The sequence below is a fragment of the Rousettus aegyptiacus genome, unplaced genomic scaffold (genome assembly GCF_014176215.1).
Source record: "Rousettus aegyptiacus isolate mRouAeg1 unplaced genomic scaffold, mRouAeg1.p scaffold_m13_p_3, whole genome shotgun sequence".
NCBI classification, from domain to species: domain Eukaryota; kingdom Metazoa; phylum Chordata; class Mammalia; order Chiroptera; family Pteropodidae; genus Rousettus; species Rousettus aegyptiacus.
The window spans coordinates 125,694,668-125,712,687 of record NW_023416306.1 but is presented as its reverse complement, the minus strand read 5'-3'; the positions used below and the strand labels follow the sequence as shown (position 1 = coordinate 125,712,687).

General features: G+C 39.1%; 2 protein-coding genes across 6 annotated transcripts in view; one reads left to right on the top strand and one right to left on the bottom strand.

The window, feature by feature from the left end:
• The window catches only part of TEX9 (testis expressed 9), a 158,486-nt gene extending 148,300 nt beyond the window's left edge, over positions 1-10,186 (bottom strand). The window contains exons 1-2 of one of the 2 annotated variants that reach the window (XM_036218299.1): positions 9,948-10,186; positions 7,239-7,341 (exon numbers count right to left, since the gene is read on the bottom strand). The gene's annotated coding sequence lies outside the window, so the exon portion shown is untranslated. Of the gene's footprint in view, positions 1-7,238 lie in introns of both variants that reach the window. The other variant, XM_036218298.1, reaches the window with a different exon arrangement.
• Positions 10,187-10,683: 497 nt separating this feature from the next.
• RFX7 (regulatory factor X7) overlaps positions 10,684-18,020 on the top strand; it is a 99,791-nt gene continuing 92,454 nt past the window's right edge. Inside the window, exons 1-2 of one of the 4 annotated variants that reach the window (XM_036218292.1) lie at positions 10,684-10,813; positions 10,971-11,133. In XM_036218292.1, the coding sequence (XP_036074185.1) occupies positions 10,769-10,813; positions 10,971-11,133 (208 nt within the window). In that variant the 5' untranslated portion in view covers positions 10,684-10,768. The remainder of the gene's footprint in view (positions 10,814-10,970; positions 11,134-18,020) is intronic. The other 3 variants (XM_016158404.2, XM_036218293.1, XM_036218294.1) reach the window with 3 other exon arrangements.

Below are 18,020 nucleotides of genomic sequence, written 5' to 3'. Positions count from 1 at the left end.
TGAGTTAACTCGTGATTACAGAAGAAAAGGATATACTGCTGGGCAGAGTATTTATTTTTAGAGTGAGGAGTTTTGCTGTCCCTCCTGAGGTCCATTGGTACTGTTTCCAGGACTCATGAGTTCACTGCTTTAATCTATGGACCATTATGAGCAGGAGAAGGGAAAGGGATCCGTAGTCCAGCTGCTCCAAATACAACATCTCAATTTATCACTCTAGTCATTACCTTAACACCCTCTATCCACTGAATCTGCTGTCTCTGAGCTGGGAGCTTTCCTGAAATTGCTTTTACCTTTTTCGCAGTTTTGATCTCAGAAGTGTTTGTGGTTCAGTTGCTCTAGTTTGTCTGATACCATCTCCTCAGAATTTCTGATATATTGATGGTACTTTTGGTCCCCAGTCCTATTACCAATTATTCTCCTTCCCTTTTCCTTCCCTTTCATCTCTCAGCCTTTTCTGTCATTTCATAAGCTTTGGTAAAGGTAAGTTTCCCTCAGTTTGACATCTTCATCTTCATATGCAAGACGTTTAAATTAACTATTTCAAAACACCATCAAATATAATTTATTTGTGGGTGGTGACTTATTATCTTACCATTTTTATTTCAAAACATTTTAAAAGATACTCAGAAAGAGTATTTTTGACATACAAAGAAAATTAAAGCCCTACTCCAAAAATATTTCTGAGAGGATTTGAAATGATAAACTAACTTTCACGAACTATAGTGGAATCGGGTATTTAGCTTTGAGTCACCTGCCTTTCAAAACAGAATGCGGTAGTCTACTCAATTAAAAGTATTCTTTCATGGGAGTGGGAGACACTGGTTGCCAAAGAGCTATAATTATTTAGCCACTTTTCCCACCTGATAACAAACTTGACAGGCACATTAGGCAGTGATCAGTGTGACAGTTGTGATATTTTCAGTCAGAAAAATTTGGCTAATGAGCTCATCCTGTTTTGGAATTCTTCTACCACCCTGCCATACCTCATCCCTGGCCTGCGAAGAAGCCTGTTCAGAATATATCATGAGCTAACTAATTTTATCAGTTTTTAATACTGATTTAGGTAACTCCTCTGAGAGTAGCATAGTCTCTGACTCCCCATATTATTTGGCTCTTAAGTCCCTAAAAATCAGGGTAACTGGTCTCAATTAGCTTTCTTTAGGGACTTCAGAAGGCATGGATATGTTTGAAATCCCTATGAATACTCTGAGATTTCCCAAGTGATTATTGATAACTTCACCTCTTTCTTCTTTTTTCAGTCTCGAGGTTGTGTTTTGTAGGGCTTTGCTGTCAGATACCTCTGTACACTCAGAGCTCTCTGAAAGAATATTTAATGACTCCATCAGTTTCCTTTGCTTGGGGTAGGCAAACCTTTTTTTACCTTGCCATCAATGGTACCTCTCTCACTCTCTGCTATGTTCCAATTTCAGCCTGGCGGGGTTTGAATGTCCTTACACACTCTGATCAAGGAATCTCCCATGACAGTTGCCTCAGGTACTGTGTACTTTGGGTGAACACAACCTGCCCGTTATCATCAGATTTTCAAGTGGTGGTACATGGTCCCTAGGTTACTGGCACTTTTGGTTTTCAAGACACCTGTCATTGTCAGGGCCTTTGTCCTTTACTATTACCCTTTGTCTTCCCTGTTCCTCTCTACTTCCCCGAGAATAGAAAGGAAGGGGAAATCACATTATTTATCTTACTATGTGCATTATATTACTATGCTAGGTATTTTCACAAATATTTTGCATCAAACCCTCGGTATAAACGTGTGAGGAAGTTGTTATTATCCACCTTTTTATTAATTAAGAAACTGAGGCTCAGAGAGGTGAAGAATTTGCCTGAGACAACAAAAGTGGCAAGTGGTAGAACTGGGATTTGGATACTGGACTCTGAGCAATGAAGCCGATGGGATCACCCTGAGAGTGAGCTTCAAGCCTGGCCTGCCCGAAGTGTGGATCGAATTCAGATGAGAAACTGGAGGCTAAAGGGAGAACGCAGCTGACTCTTCTCCTTAAAAGGAATAAGGCTGGCTAAAGTAATTTTAAAACTGGAGAATTGTAGCACCAGATGTCAAGCTGAACAGATAAAATTTTGTTGCTGGGAAATTTTTGTAGTATCATGGAGACATGAATTTTAAATACGAATGAACTAAATTCTCGGCTCCTGCACAATTATTATAGATAAGCTATTGAGTTTTCTAATTAGCTCATTTTGCTTTTTATGGAATTCTGCTTCCCCCCCCCCCCCTTGGCCTAGACAAAAGATGCCATCTCTAACTCAATAACTCCATTCAAAAAGCAGTTATTGTTTGGCAACTTTATGCTAAGGACTACGCTCTATGTTGGAGATGTAGAGAAAAACAGTACTGGGAACCAGATACAAGAAATTGACAATTATACCTACAATTCCCACATAATGAGGTTAACAACTCTGACATAAGGCTCTGGAAGGTACTATAGGACCACAGAAAAGAGACAGCTAACTCAACCAGGGTCGGTGTGGGTTGGGGAATGGATAAGGGAACACTTCCAAGAGGATGCACTTTTTCGACATATGATTGAGCCCTTCATATGATCTGGGCCATAACGAGCAATGAAAATCTTCTTCTGGGGGTCTGAATAGGTAAATCAGTTGCTAGAACTACACTAGAACATAAACGAACTTTTAATTCCTGAGCTCTCTTCGAGTTTCCATGAGGTCACCTGTATGTATATTCTTGAGTTTCTGGGTGGTTATTCTGGATTTCCCAGAATAAGGCCTGGTCAATCATCTGTTCTTTCTCATTTGTGCTCCCTTACATTGAAGCTCCATCAGAAAATCTACTCAGTTCCTATGAACCGCGGGGCCTATTGCTCCTACCATTACTAAGCAACTATCTTACGTAAGCTTTTTCAGGTCGTCTCTCAAATTTTCTCCCTAGTTATTATCTCTGCTGATGCCTAATGGTTTCTGAGGTCTGCCTTCTCTTATGTCTTTCAGCTACTGTTTTTACTGCTAACTGCCTAACCTTCTCTCTTTATCATATTCATATTGTCCAAGAAAGAAATCAATTTGCTACTTACTAACCTTCATCCTTGGGCAAAGCTCTTACATTCAGCCAGCTCACAGATCACTGTCTAGCCAGCAGATTGGTTGTTCTTGTGTTGGATGCTGAGCCCTGTTCCAACTAGAGGGCAAGGACTACAAGTGACAAGAATGGAGGCTTACATCTGGCAGACAGCCTGAGGCTTGGTCAGTTCAGGAAAATGACACTAACAGATACAGTAGAAGTACTATAAATGGGGGCGGGGGTGACTAACATCAACCACCATACTCACATGTCACTTTACATAACTTTAGGTGGTGGTGATAAGGGGGGAAAAGGATGAAGAAAAATAGAAAATTCGTGGGAATAAGTATACTTATGTACAAGCAAGAACATAGAAATATATCCAACAAAAGGATACTTCATAGGAAATTATCTTTCCTGAGGTCCATAAGAAAAAAATCTAAAGACTTCTTCCTCTTCTCAAATACAAAAGAGATGACATAAAAAGGGTAGTGAATGTGATGGTAAGTTTTGTGTCTCGACTTGGCTAGGCTAATGTACCCAGTTATTCAATTAAACACTAATCTAGGTGGTGTTGTGAAGGTATTCTGTAGATGTGGTTAACATCTACAATCAGTTGGCTTTAAGTAAAGATTATTCTTGATAATCTGGGTGGGCTCCATCCAATTAAGTGAACAGCTTTAAAGGCAAAACTGAGATTTTCCTGAGGAAGAAGAAACTGCACCTGTAGATTGTAGCATCCTCTCATGCCCGAGTTTCTGGCCTGCTGGCCTGCCTTACTAATCTGACTTATTAGCTCCCACAATCTAAGCTAATTACTTCGAATTATATATTAGAATAAAATCATAGTAAATATTATAATAAATTATATTATAATAAAATCTATATATATGTACCTTCTGCTGATTGTTCTCTGATAGAATTCTGCCTTATACAGTGAGTATGGAAGGTCAGACTTGGAATTTGGTGCCCCATATAACCTTTATCATCAGTTGTTCACTCCAATTAGGACAATCTCCTCTGAGACTCTTCACATGCTTGCTCATTTTTCTGCTTCTGTTGACACTATTTTTCCCTTCTTACTTGTCTCCAATCTTTTGTCTACCTTTATAAATTCCTCATTTTTCCTTACACTCTAGCTCTGTCCCAGGTCCTCTGTGAAGCAACCTCAGATTACTTTTGCTCTTTTTGCTCTTTTCTTTCTCTAAACTCAGCAGTTATTAGCTGTGCCATTCACTGCGGTTCTTAATCTTACATGTCTCACCCAACACTGTTTCATATATAGTATCTACCACTGGTCAGTATAAATTTGCACATCAAATTTGGGTGTGCAAGAAATGTCATGTTCCTTTATGTTGTTTAAATCAAATTAAATTCACCTCAGATTTAAGTAATCCCAGCCTTAATTCTGCTGCAGGAGAAGAAAATCCAATCCCAGTTATTATTGGGTGCCCTTCCTTTCTTCCCTAGGGCTTCACTAGGGTCTTGGAAGATTTACTTTGAACCTAGAAAAAGGGGGGAAGGTGGACTTTGGCATCCTCATTGTTCAGGAATATATGGTCCCTCGAAGCCAGGCAAAACCCTGCTCATGGACCAAGGCTCCCACCCTCTGTAGGGTCATAATGCATCTATCTGAGGTTTGGCTATCTCTTGGGAGTCCTTCTAGGAAGCAAGGCTGATATCCCCAATACTGGAATACTTTCCAGTTTGGGGAATTTTTTCTTTCTCTATAATTACACCTACCCACAATCCTTCCTTCCCTCTCTCTCTCTCCCTTTCCCTGGTTCCCTAGATGCCCTTACCTCTTTAATCCCCTAGCAAAATCTCCTCAAAAAGCAAGGAAATGGGAAGGCAGATTGCTGGACACAACTCCAGGCATAACACTGACATTGCATTCTAAGGAGCTGTGGTCCAGGGGGCTTCATTTACAACGTGAGTGGTGTCCCCTGGAGTTGTCTAAGAGAGAGTTCCTATCAAATAACTTTCTTCCTAGGAATATTCCCTTGAAACTTGTTTGGAATGGAGAGGAGGGATAATATAAGTAGAACACAAACCAAATTAATAGCTTAATAAATTACCCTCTCACACACTTTTTTTTGGTCTCCTGTATTTTTACTTCACTTTTAAAAAGATGTGTGGGGTGAGATGTCTAGCGTTCCAACTAAATTATGAACTTCTTGAAGATCAGAAAAATACTGTGTTTGCCATTTATTTTAAAATATTTCTTAGGCTTCAGCATAATAAGTACTTAAATGTGCCTCGAAATGAATTGAAAGATGATAGAGTTTGTGGATTACTGATTAGGCTCCACCAGCTCAGATTGCAGCGACACTGACTTCCTCACTGTAGGTTTGGCTCTAGTGTCTTTTCATTGTCACTTTCAGGGTTAGGCAAATATGCTTTTTCTTTATCTGTTTCTGTTCACAGCTGCTGCTGGCCTGAATTTCCAACATTTAAAATTTGTACTTTCACTTTTCTAGAGTAAAAGTAAACACTTCCTTTAAAATTCGGACAGATGATATTAATTTGAACCTTCTTTAATATAAAGAGAATTGCAGGTCACAACATAAAAGTGTATATGGTAACAACAGTGGAAAATTCCAAGTGAAATCAAAGCAGTACCTGGCATTTATTTTCGTAATACCTTTCACTGGAAGAGCCAAGTACATTATGAGAACTTTATCCCATTAATCCTTAGAGATAAGTAAAGGGACCTGAAAGAATGGCTTATATAGATACCGGTCACGTAGCCAGGTAGTGACAGTGTTGTTAACAACCTGCTGCCTTGCCCAGTATTTGAACAGTTAGGCTAGTTTGCCTTAGCATACCATTGTTTTAATGACACAATGGAATATTTGTGTTCTAACAAGAGAATTCATACTTTCATAACATACTTACATTAGTAAGAATGGCATGGAGAATACTTATCCAAATTTGCCAATGTGCATTTCCTTTAGAATCCTACAACCTCCCTCTTCTGTAATCTTGCTTCCTCTTTTATTGTCTCCCTCCTTCTAATTCTATTATAAGTAAGAACGAAAACTCAATTATATTACACCAATGGAACTTAATATATCAACTCCTCTAGGACTACATGTATGTTGAAAGACAACAGCTTAGCCCAAAGAAATGAACCAGTTCTTTCTGATATGGAGAAAGATTTTTTTTTTTTTTTTTGGAGGTAGAAAGCCTTTCTTCCTTGTTCTCGCAAATAATAACATACAGATGATTACATATTCTTCTTTCAGCTCCTAAGGGGAAAAGTTTGGAATGGAAGAAGGAAGAGTAACAATCAAGGGAACAGAGAACGAGGAAATACTTTGTTTTTAATTTTTAAGGGGAAATAAAATGGAGACTATCTTTTCTGTATCTGTAAACCATCGTAATTTGGGGAAATGAAATGTACACTTTAAGAACTTGACCAATATTTACCACCTACCAAACCTATGTTAGGCTTCATCTTTTGTCAGAACAAAATGGGCTTGTGTCTCCCTCACCATCCTTTCCCTCTCCTATACACTTTATTAAAGATCTGAGTACAGAAGCTAACAGCGGGCTATGCATTATTCACACACCCATGTGACCTTTCATGCTTTATACCGGTGCTCATGCTGCTCTTGACCTGAAATCCTCTTCCCTCAGTGCTCTGCCTATTGAACTTTTTGTTGACCAAATTAGACTCAATTCATATGCTAGCCAAGCGGCCTTCTCCAAATAGTTCCTTTAACCTGAATAGGACCAATTCTTCTCTCTAGCATGTCTCCATAGCATTAGTAAATATGATACTATTTCGGAGTTCATAATCTTGTACAATTAGTATATATTAACATGTCTCTTGGCTCCAAAAAGTGTAAACTACTTCAAGTTGGGACCAGGTCTTTCTTATTTATTTATTTATTTATTTATTTATTTATTTATTTATCTATCTGTGCCCAATACTATTATGTAACAGGTATGTTAAATATATGATAAATGTATATGTTACATACAGTCTAGACAGAATAAAAAGGTCACTTTCATAAAGGAGACAAGGTTTGCAAGCATAAGATAGCAAGATGGTACAATATGTTAGGCTAAGAAAATTAAGATTAGGTAACTACTGAATTTAACAAATATTTGCTAAACACCTAGGAGTAAAGAATTGTGTCTTGGGACACAATTAGGATAAATAAAACACAATCATTACCTTTAAGGTGCTCACAATCCATCCACTTTGTAGATTGCCTTTCTACGTGCACAGCACTTCTGTGGTTTAGTTGTCATTTTCCATGTTGTTCTTCATAACAACCCTGTGAGGAAGGTCATTATTTTCATTTTCATAGAAATGGAGACAGAGGGTTTGTATTCCCAGGTCTTCTAATTCCAAGACTGAAGTCTTTCTTCCCCACTATGTCAGTGTGTCTCAAAAATTTCTACTTCTGAGTACATTTTTACAATGAGAATAGTTATATCTTTCAGGGTTGGGAAATATAAGCTCAAAATCTAGTGTGCAATCCTAAAACTTCATGCTTACTATAATGTTGTGTTTTCCATTACTTCTCACTGAGTCAAACTGAAGTTGTGAGAAAATAAGTCTCATTGATTGGGTCCCTAAGGGACCTTAGTATAAGGTTTCAGCACCAGAGGGGTACATAACACAATTTCAGAAGCACATGGCTACAATGCTACCTTTACACAGAGAGTCTGGGTTTGGCTTGAGTCTCACCCAAGATTTTGGGTAACTTCATCAGGTTTCATTTAGGTTTCTAGTGGCACAATTGTATTCACAGCCCTCTCTGAAGACTGTAACAAAATGCACACTCTACTCTCAGATGTTGTTAGCAGGGGGGCTGACCCTTTCTTTCTTATAAGGATGTCTCATTCTGGCAATAACGTCTCTTCAGTCTGATACTATCTGCCACCCCACCCGTTGCTGGTTACACCTAAGAGTCCCAGATGTTTCCTCCAACCGCCTGTTGGTCCTTGAAAGCCCCCAAAGGCTCAACAATGCCCTCTTCAGCACCGCCGCTAGAGGGCAGCAAGGGGTTGCAGCTCTGCTGAGCCCTCTAGTGGCTGCTGAGGTGGCACGGCTTTTATGGAACCTGTAAAAAACTAGAAGTTGTACCCAGGAAGCCAGCCTCTGCCAGCCTCTGTGACACCCGGTAGCGAACTTTTTAAAGAGACGTCTTGGTTTACCTTTCTTGGATGAATCTCCCACTTCCTAGAATCTCCCCCTTCCAGGATGTGGCAACGTGGAGCCATCATTCTCTCTTGGCCAGGTAAAAAATTAGAATATGGAGGACTGGCAACCTTTCCCCAGTGCCTTTTTACTTCCTCCATCTTCTCCATGGGTATAGAGCTTAAATACACATTCAAAATTTTTCATTTTAACCCCATTTTCAGCATGGCTTGCAGGTTCTTAGACTTATAAGATTCAAATCCTGCCTCCCTCACTTACTAAGTGGGTAATTTTAAAAATGTTATTTAACCCCTCTAAGCTTTTGTCATATTTAATGGAGAGAATAATAGTATCAACATTATGCAGTTTGGGGAGGAATAACTATGATAATATATGGAAAGTGTCAAGTCTGACACACTGTAAGTGCTCAATAAACATTAACTATTTTTATTCTTCAAAGTTTCTGTCTAGGGCATATGGTGTCTATCAATTCAGTACAGACATTGTCTTTACATAGGACACATGGTACATATGCAAATAAATTCATAAACAACCTGTATTTTCCTAAAGTGGCTTACCGTAACCATAGGTTATGGAAAAGGGGGCTCATTTGTGTTAAACAATCAGTGCAGAAGATATTTAGGGAACGAAAGACCCCAAGAGGCCTGGAATCCTCATGGAGGAGCTGTGTTTTGCACACAGGTGCCCTTCCTCCCTTCTCTCCCTACCATGTGCAAGTTAAGTATTCAGGGCAAATCCGGGAGTGTAGTCTGAGCCAGGGGTGCAAAAGAGGGTTCCAGGCCAAGGCAGGGAACTGAGCACTACAAAGGCCAGGAAGCATTCAAAGCCAATCAGATTCCCTACCTACGAAGAGTCTAAAAGGTGGCAGAGCCTCAGGGCCCAAAGTCCAAGCACAGCAGGAAAGTGGCCAGAGAATCTTGTCAGGTAGAGACCTGATAGGAACTGTCAGAAAAGTTAAAGCTGAAGAGCTCATAACACCCACGGACCCAGAGAAAGGTCAGTGTGAGCTGAGCAGCTGTTCCATCTGGTGCCAGAGGCCTTGGCTGTTGTCTTCTACACCCAGGCAGTTTAGGCCTCCCCGATCAGCCCCACCTAGAAAAGCCAATTCTGCTCTTAAAGGGAACTTGCTTGTTTCTAGTAGGGAGTCTTACTCTTAATGGACAAAGCTAGCTCTTAAGTATGAATGAGAAGGAGGCAGAGAGTGTGTCCAGGGGTGCAACTGGCTCCAAACGAAAGAGCTTGTGCCTGGAGCCTGAGCCTCCATGTTGAGAGAACTACACGCCTTTCTTTCAGAAGCAGGTAGGGGCCTTGGCTGCCAGGGACCCTGACAAGCCGCGACTTGAGCTGTGCCTTAGAGCTTGGGTTGGCTTGAGACTGTATAGAGGAGGGAGGGCATTCCTGGAAAGGGGGTGGGGTGGGGAGGTGAGGGGAACAGCATGAGCAAAGGCACGAAGGAAGAATGAATCTGCTGCGCGTTGAGAATGGCATGGAGACTTCACTGATTGGAGCTGGGAGTTCTTGCAGGGGGATGGAGGCAGCTATGATTGGATAGCTAAAGTGGGGCCAGATTTGGAGGGCTTTGAATGCCCGACTGAGGAGCACTCAACCCAGCTCCTGACTTGCGATTTCCGTTCAAGACTGAATTACCTAAAGGGTGGTTAATTCCAATGGGTGTTTTTCTTTGGGGGCTTCCGAAAAGTCAGCTTAGCCTCTTACCTGCTTCAGTTCTCTCCATTTACCCAAGGAGAAAGTAATCCTCACAGGTCGAGGGGAGGGGCAACAATGCTGATTAATTTTACTGCACTTGCTTTGAAGATGCAAAACAAACAAACGAAAAATTCCATTTCCACGCCAAATATTAAATTTGGTTTCTCCTCCTCCTCACGCAAGTTCTCTTTCTTTCGCTAGCCCCTCCCCCATGTTTCCCTGCTCTCCTCCACCAGCTCAGCCAGTCCCCTCGTCGGCCCTGGCGGCGCGCGTTCCGGGCCCGGGTGGCCCGCGCCCGCCCTCCGCACCCGTGCGCCCCCCTCCCAGGCCCCCGCGCCCGTCACCCGCACACACTGGTCCACGCCCCCGCCCCCGCCCCCTCCCCAGCCCAGCGGAGCGGTAGGTGTTTTGCCGTCTGCGCCGGGCCGCAGTGCGGCTGCGCGCACTGGGCTGCCTCCGGGGCTGGCAGGGCAGCGGTTGCCGCGGCGCAGGCGGCGGCGGCAGGGCCCGGAGCGAGCGGCGGTGGCGGCGGCGGCAGCGTGGGGAGTGCCGTGGAGCTGAGTCTGGGGCTGCAGCAGCGCGGGGCTGCCGGAGTAGAGAGCCACAGGGGCGAGAAAGGAAGGCCGGGCCGCAAAGTCCCCGAGCAGCCATTCTCCTTGGATTTGGGGGTGTCTTGCCCCCCACCTCGTCTTCAGACGCCCCCTCCTCACCGCCCCCCCCAGCCCCGGCCGCTGACGGGAGGAGGCGGCGTCGGGGGGCTGAGGGGCGCCGCCATGCCTCTCCCGCGGTGAAGCGCCCCGGCCGTGAGCAGCCGCTCTGTCTCCCCGGTGATGTCCCCCAGGCGGCAGGCGAAAGCGACTCACTCGAGCCCTGGGGTAAAGGCCTAGCTTATCCAGCTTCCTTCCTCCTCCTCCTCCTCCTCTTCCTCCTCTTCCCCTCCCCCCTCCTTCTCTCCCCCCCTCGTCCTCCCCTCCCCGTCTCGTCCCTCACCCTTCCCCGCGCCCCCGTCTTCCCTCCCTCCCACCCCTCCAGCAGCGATGGCAGAGGAACAACAGCCACCACCACAGCAGCCTGATGCCCATCAGCAGCTTCCCCCCAGTGCCCCCAACTCGGGGGTGGCTCTGCCAGCCCTTGTGCCTGGGCTGCCAGGGACAGAGGCCAGCGCGCTGCAACACGAGATCAAGAACTCCATCTGGTAAGAGGATCCTCCATCGCTGGGGTAAAAAAGCCCAGGCACATTTCTGCTGCAAAGGGGGTGGGGGACGGCTGGCGACGGGCGGGGAAGCGGAGGAGCAGGCTGATGCATTCATTGATTGTGGGTATCCAGAGTCGGGTGCATATTTATAGGGCCTCTGGAGGTGTGGGGACTTTGCATCAGCCCCTGGTCTCCATAGCCCCCAAATGTGGTTTTTTGTTTTTGTGTTTTTTTGTTTTTTGTTTGTTTGTTTTTTACCACCTCTTCAGTTGTAAGTGCAGATAAACAAGTTATTTGTGGTTTTCACTTATGTGTTAAAGGAATATGGGTCGAAATTAAGTCATCTTGCATGATGGTAGCATGAATTGGGGACTGAGGAATGTGAAATGTGTTTACACCTTTTTGCAGTCATACAGGGAGGAAGAAGTGTATTGTGAATTTTCACCAAACAGACATTGTGCGTAGGAATATTAATAGGCAGCACCAAACGTAATGTGTCTCTTCCTTTCAGTTGCTTTAGCTGCTCTTTCTGATGTTTTTGCCTTCTTTATTCTGATATTAAATTTCTCTTCCAGGGAGTTTATTCTTTGCATTAATTGTGAAGAAAAGGCTTCGTTAGTATATTTTGTTTTAAGGTGGTAGTTCACACTATAAAGTGATTTTTAATTTAAACATATCTTTGAAGTAATAGTCTTGCCATTTCGTGTGTCGTTTTTTGAAACCTTAGATGAAATATCCTTTGCTATTCCTGTACTTTCTTGTTATGAGGATTTCCAATATTTCTGCATTAAACTATGAAAGACTGATGGCAGTCTTTTAATAATTAAATACACCAAGTTAAGTCCGTCCTGATAGAGCCATTGTAAATATTCCTTGAACATGAACTTGGATTGTTTTGATAGAATTCTTCATTAACTGGCATTTTTAAAAAAGTGTAGTGCTATTTTAAAAATGGAAAGCAATATTTGGGATTTGGTCTAGGACATTGCTTTTAATAGACGTTTAAAGGTAGAATTAAATGTGGTATAAGAAAGTTCTGATTTTAAAAATGAAATGTTTCATGTTCATCATTGAATATGACAACTATCAATATTCAGAATATCAAAACTTATTACTTTTATATTGCAATTTCAAAATAAATGTATCATAAAACAGCTGACATTGCAGTATGATATTTGCACACTTCAAAACAGTGACAATTTTTAAATAACAAAATTAAGGTTTGTTATATAGTTAAATAATTTTAATTATTTTCTTGGCGTGCATCCATATTGTCATGATGCTAATATGAAGTAGGTCAGTGCAGGCTTTAATAGTTTCATACTACACAGTAGTTGGCAGCTGAGTATCTTGCTTTCTGTTTTAATTTGAAAATGAAGTTTAAATATTTTAAAGGAGAATTTTTTGGCTTTGACAATAGTCATGTTTTGGCAACTTCACTATGTCAGATAAATAGGATTCTTGTGTGTGTGGGGGGGCTTTATTTATTATTCAATGGATCCCTTCACCCCCTTTTTAAAGCTGCAATTTAAAGGAAGAGATGGTTAATCTGCTTACCATTAAGGTTTCCAGAAACCAGGGTGGGTCCCCCCCCCCATTAACTTGATGCAACTTTAGTGTACCTGAAATCATCATTGAATTGAATTAATAAGCACTTTGGTTTTTACATTCAGGTAAGGGACATCCAATTTAAAAGAACTAAAATCCTTTTCAAAGACAAATTTAAAAAACTGAGTTAGTTATGTATATTTTATTATGAAAATAATAAGAAAGGAAGCTTCATTTTATATTTTTTAAATTAATAAGTCATATAGGCAACTAACTGAAGTATTTGAATAAAAATGATAGTGGAGTGCTCTTTTTGGTGTTTTGGAAAATCATATTATTTAATATTCTTTCGTTGATAATTTATGTTTACACATATTACAATTTAACTGCTGACTTTAATGTGAGAAAAACTTATCTCGAAGTAGAATGCACTTCAGTTTTTGGTACTTGCTCTGAAAAAGTAATGGGCAACAAACACCTTAATCCCCAAATTTGCAATTTTTTATCTTTATTTTAAAATTGTAATAGTGCACTTACTAGTGATTAATTTTCAACTTCAGAAATCCTATTTGCGAAAAATATTTTTTATCATTTATAACTTTAGAAGAACACTAGTGATCATAAACAATATTAGTGGTTATATTTAATTATAGTCTCATATCCCCTGCGCCACAATACTGGATTTATATTTTTATCAAGTAACTATATAAAATAAAGACATTAAAAAGTGAAAGCTTCTTCAGTACTCTCTAAGAAATAGTATACATGTATTAAATTAAAATAATTTTTAATAGATAAGGTTGCAATTCTTTATCTCATTAAGGCAACAATATCTTTTTATTGTTTTTTAAATCACCTGAGATAATATTCTTAGAGATTATCAGTTTTGTACTATTCCATATATCAATCTTTGGTAACATTATTGATGGAAATTTAAAATTACATTAAACAGAAATGTGGCATTTAAAAATTATTAAATGGGTTTTGCATTTAGGTTGATCAGAGTTTCTAAATTATTGGACTTGCTGATCCAAACAAGTCTGTACTTGTCCTCCTATTCTACAAATATAAATATAGTATGTGATGTAGGCCTTTAACTGGACAATGAGTTATTTATTATTTCAGTTCATAATTATTTATTTTTGTTTGTTAAACTAAAATGCTATTTGATAAAAGTACACCCATGGTAATTTCAAGCATTAAATGAGTCTTCAAAACCAAGATTAAGTATGCAAAGTTGAAATTATGGTACTTAATGAGATCAGAAACTATTTTTCTTAAGAATTGGATATATGTATTTTTAAGATAGTTATAGAAAACAAAATGTTAACTTGATAGCGTTGTATTATTTGCGTGGTATATTTATGAATATCTTCAACTGAGGTCCAAGTAACAAGCCTTCACCTTTCTTGATCTTCCTCATCCCCACTTCATAGACAAAGGCCTAGATCACTTAACACTACTCACTTGAAAGGAGATTTATTTGCAGAGGTGTGTTTAATATTGGATATGATGTAAGTGTTATGTACGTGTTCTCTAAACAATAGAATTGTAATATAAACTTTGTTAAAAAAAGAAAACTAGCAACTTATATTCTTTTTTTTGTAAATGAAGACTCATACTGGCGACTTAAAACAAAGCCACAACCTAACTTCACTGCAAATTTGTTTAACTTTCATTGCTCCCCTTATTGGTTACCCAGAAAAAGGATACCAAAGCAAGTTTACAAAAGCAAATTTATCTTCTAATCTCCTAGTGTCTCATAGTTTAAAAAAAAAAAGGAAGAAAAAAAGAAATTGTATTTAAACAAAAATACAATTTACTAAGTGCTTTTCTTTTTCCTTTTTGAAGCAGTTTTACTTGAAATCCTGATAGAATAAAATTGCTGTGGAAAAAAATCAGATAGAAAAAATTACATTGCATCTCTTATGCTTGTTTATGATTAGTTAGGTTTAAGAATAATCATACCTATATGGGTTGGAGGGATTAACATATTTGCAAATAGGCTGTAACATAGACTATAAACCTTTACCTAGAAATTCAAAAGAAACCCTAATATATTATCGTAGAAAATTCTCTAATACTGTATTTACTCAACAAATGAATTCTGGGATTCTTAAAAAAATTAGTTGTTATCGATTGTTTTTATTTATGTAAATCTTTATTTGCAAGTAAGACCTTGTAAACCATTTCTTAAAACAGTCCTATAAAATGTGTCATTTTTCTACCCACTTTATGGAAACAGATAAATTGAATGACAGGGAAACTGTATGATTTCTCTGATTAATTATCAGACTCTGGGAGCAGTGCAGGGGCCAGAGCTCCCTGTCTTTATTTAGTCTTGTAAGATATATAGACTTCTGAATCTGTTCTTAACATTTTGGACTTAAAAGTAGAATTCTATACATGGGCATTTTGAATGTTATCAAAATTCTAATTTAATCCCAAATTGAGTAGTTTTGTTTAACTTTTCTTATTTCTTAATTACAATGAGCAAAGTATGGTGATCCTAAGGTTTATATGGTGATGCCATATTAGTCCTGATTTCTGTCCTCTATCTATAACTTGGTACTTAAATTTCGTCCTTGGGTCTGGGTCAGGCAATTTATTACCTGTCTGAGAAATAGTTTTATTCTTTCAACGGCAGTGGGAAACATTTACTGGAAAGCTCATAGCTGTAGAGTTTACTTTAACCATAGCCTATGGTCTTCATTTTGTTTTAAAATTAAAGACTGACTTTCATATACTTTTGATGAGTTAGTTGACATGCTGTCTTCCCTGAGTTCAGCCTGTCTTTCTATACCAAGCACACCAAAGACTGAAGGTGCTTTTTGCTTGCCTGTCTTGAGACGAAATGTGATGGTTGTTGCATCCCAACATTTAAATGTTTCTGATTCCAGAAAGCAGGCAGTTCCTTGCTTTTCATCTGTGATTTAAAACTGATGAAATTGTCTTCTTCTTTGACCAGAAAGGCAGGTTAAGCAATTTCGAGCCCCTTGATTCTCTGGCTTTGTTTAGCTTAGGTAACGGATGTGTGTGTATAAATAATTGACCCATTGGGAGGTGTCTTTAATGCTGTTATGTACAAAACTGATTTGGTTTCTATATCACTGTTAGTTTTTGGTCCTGTTGAGGGAAAGGAGTTTCACAGTGGTAGAAAAGACAGAAGTGTCTTATTTGTTATGAAACATGCTTTGAATAAAATCTTACGTCAAATCTCTTGATATTAGAAAAATAATGTTGCACATTAAAATTATACAAATGAAAGTAATTAAAATAAACCATTGTCATTCACTCAAGTCGACCACTTTAAGCAAGAACAGTGTAATACTCACCTGAGGATCAGCTATATACAAAATACTATGCAAGAGACTGACATTTGAGAAATGTCCGTCCATTCACTTGTAATATTAACCTGAGCAAAACTGTGCTATAAAACATTTCTTTTATTCAGTTAGGAGACCAGGGGAGGAGGTGACAAGTGTCAAAGTGTTAATTGTGGGGAAAGTGAACCTTTGTTTCTTTGTCTAAAAAATGAAAGGTTTATATTAGTGACCTTGCAACAAGTTCCTTTAGCTTAAATTATAACTTGTTACTAAATTAATATTGACAGCAATAATAAAACATACCATAAGCACAGTGAAGACTAACAGTATTAACTAATCACAGCAATCAGCAGAACATTTTTAATGGACAGATTATTAGGCTTTGTTAATGTTTCCTTTGGTTTCAGCCCTGGAGGGACTACCTGAAGGTGTTATTCACTTATTGTTACCTTGTTTAAGAGTTGTTCTATGTGAGATTCAGTCTACAAATATTTATTGAGCATGTATTACATTTAAAGTATTCTAAGAGCTGTTGATTATGCAAAAATATGTAAGGCTATGCAGTAATCCTGTTGTTGGGGAGTTCACTTAGTTGCTAGTTGAGAGATTTCAATGGGTGGTTATTTGTGTGCATGATTTGTTTATGAAGAGGTGCTCAGTTCTTAAAAGCACCTCCTCACACAGGATCTTTTTCCTGTAGTAATTTAATATTTTAAGGCAGTGCTGAATGTTGTATTATAAATTTGGTTATGTAAATAAGAAAGGTGCATGTTCTTTTCAGAATAATTTAGGGTAGGATTGAGTTTCACAACTTTCCTCTTCATCATTTTAATGCATAATCGTGACAGAATGTTCTTTATAAGTATGAAAAACAAAATGATAAGATGGTTACTCCATATCTTCAACCAAACTAGACCAGTCTTATCCAGTGCCTCCTTTTCCACTAGTGTCTCTATATTTACTTGCTTTCTCTTCTGCTTTCTCAGGTATTCTGAGAGTTCAGATTAAGGATGAGCAGCATGGACCAATAGGAGGAACAGTCTTCCTACCTGGGCAGGATAATAAATAAGGAACAATAACCTCTGAGGCCTAAATGCACTTGATTGCTGACTATGAGATTAAGATAGTTAACACTTAACCTTAACCCACAAGAATAAAAACTTTAAAACATGACTTAATTTTTCTTTCTTAAGACATTTATTTTTTTCTGTTTCATGGCCTGTATACCTCCTGTATATAAGAGGAAATAGAAAACAGTGATGTTTGGTTAATTACACAGACTACCTCTATCAGGCATCTATTACAGTAACTTCTCTTTATATTACAAAAAGTTGCATGGGACGTGAGGTTTTATGTTCCTCCTATCTTAGAACAAACTGAAAATGTACAGGTAGGTATTCCTTGATATTTGAATCTCTATTTGGTTACCGAATTTGAAGAACAAGAGATCCAGAGGGACAGATTTCAATCTGTTAGGTTCTTGAATTTTGGAAGACAAAAATTCAAATGGTGTGAAATACCATCGCCAAATAGCCGTATCTAAATAAAAAGAAAAAAGAAAAGAAAAAAAAGAAGTTACCTAAAACAATTTGTAATCTGTGTGTGGATAGCAATAGTTCAGATAACAAAAGATATTTTAACACTAATTCCAACATAGGATTAGCAAATCTATTTGAATTTGTGTGCTAAATATGATTGACTAGTGATGGCTACCAAGGGCATGGGGTAGGAAGTGATTGTACGGATGCCCTATAAGTACCTCCCCTCTTCTTTCTGAAATGTGTAATTTTTAGAATTCGAGCTCTATTATAGGTAAAGAATCAGATAAAACTATCAGTCATCTTAGAGAGTATTAGTCCCTTAGGGCTATGCCACTGCCATTTATGATACCTAAATTTAAGGTACAAACCAAGCATGGAGAGCACTTAGGTTTCTGCTTGTTTATTTGTTTTTTCTCGGATCTTTCTGTGACTTTCCTACTTTGATCACTTGGTACTACCAGGTAGCTACAAG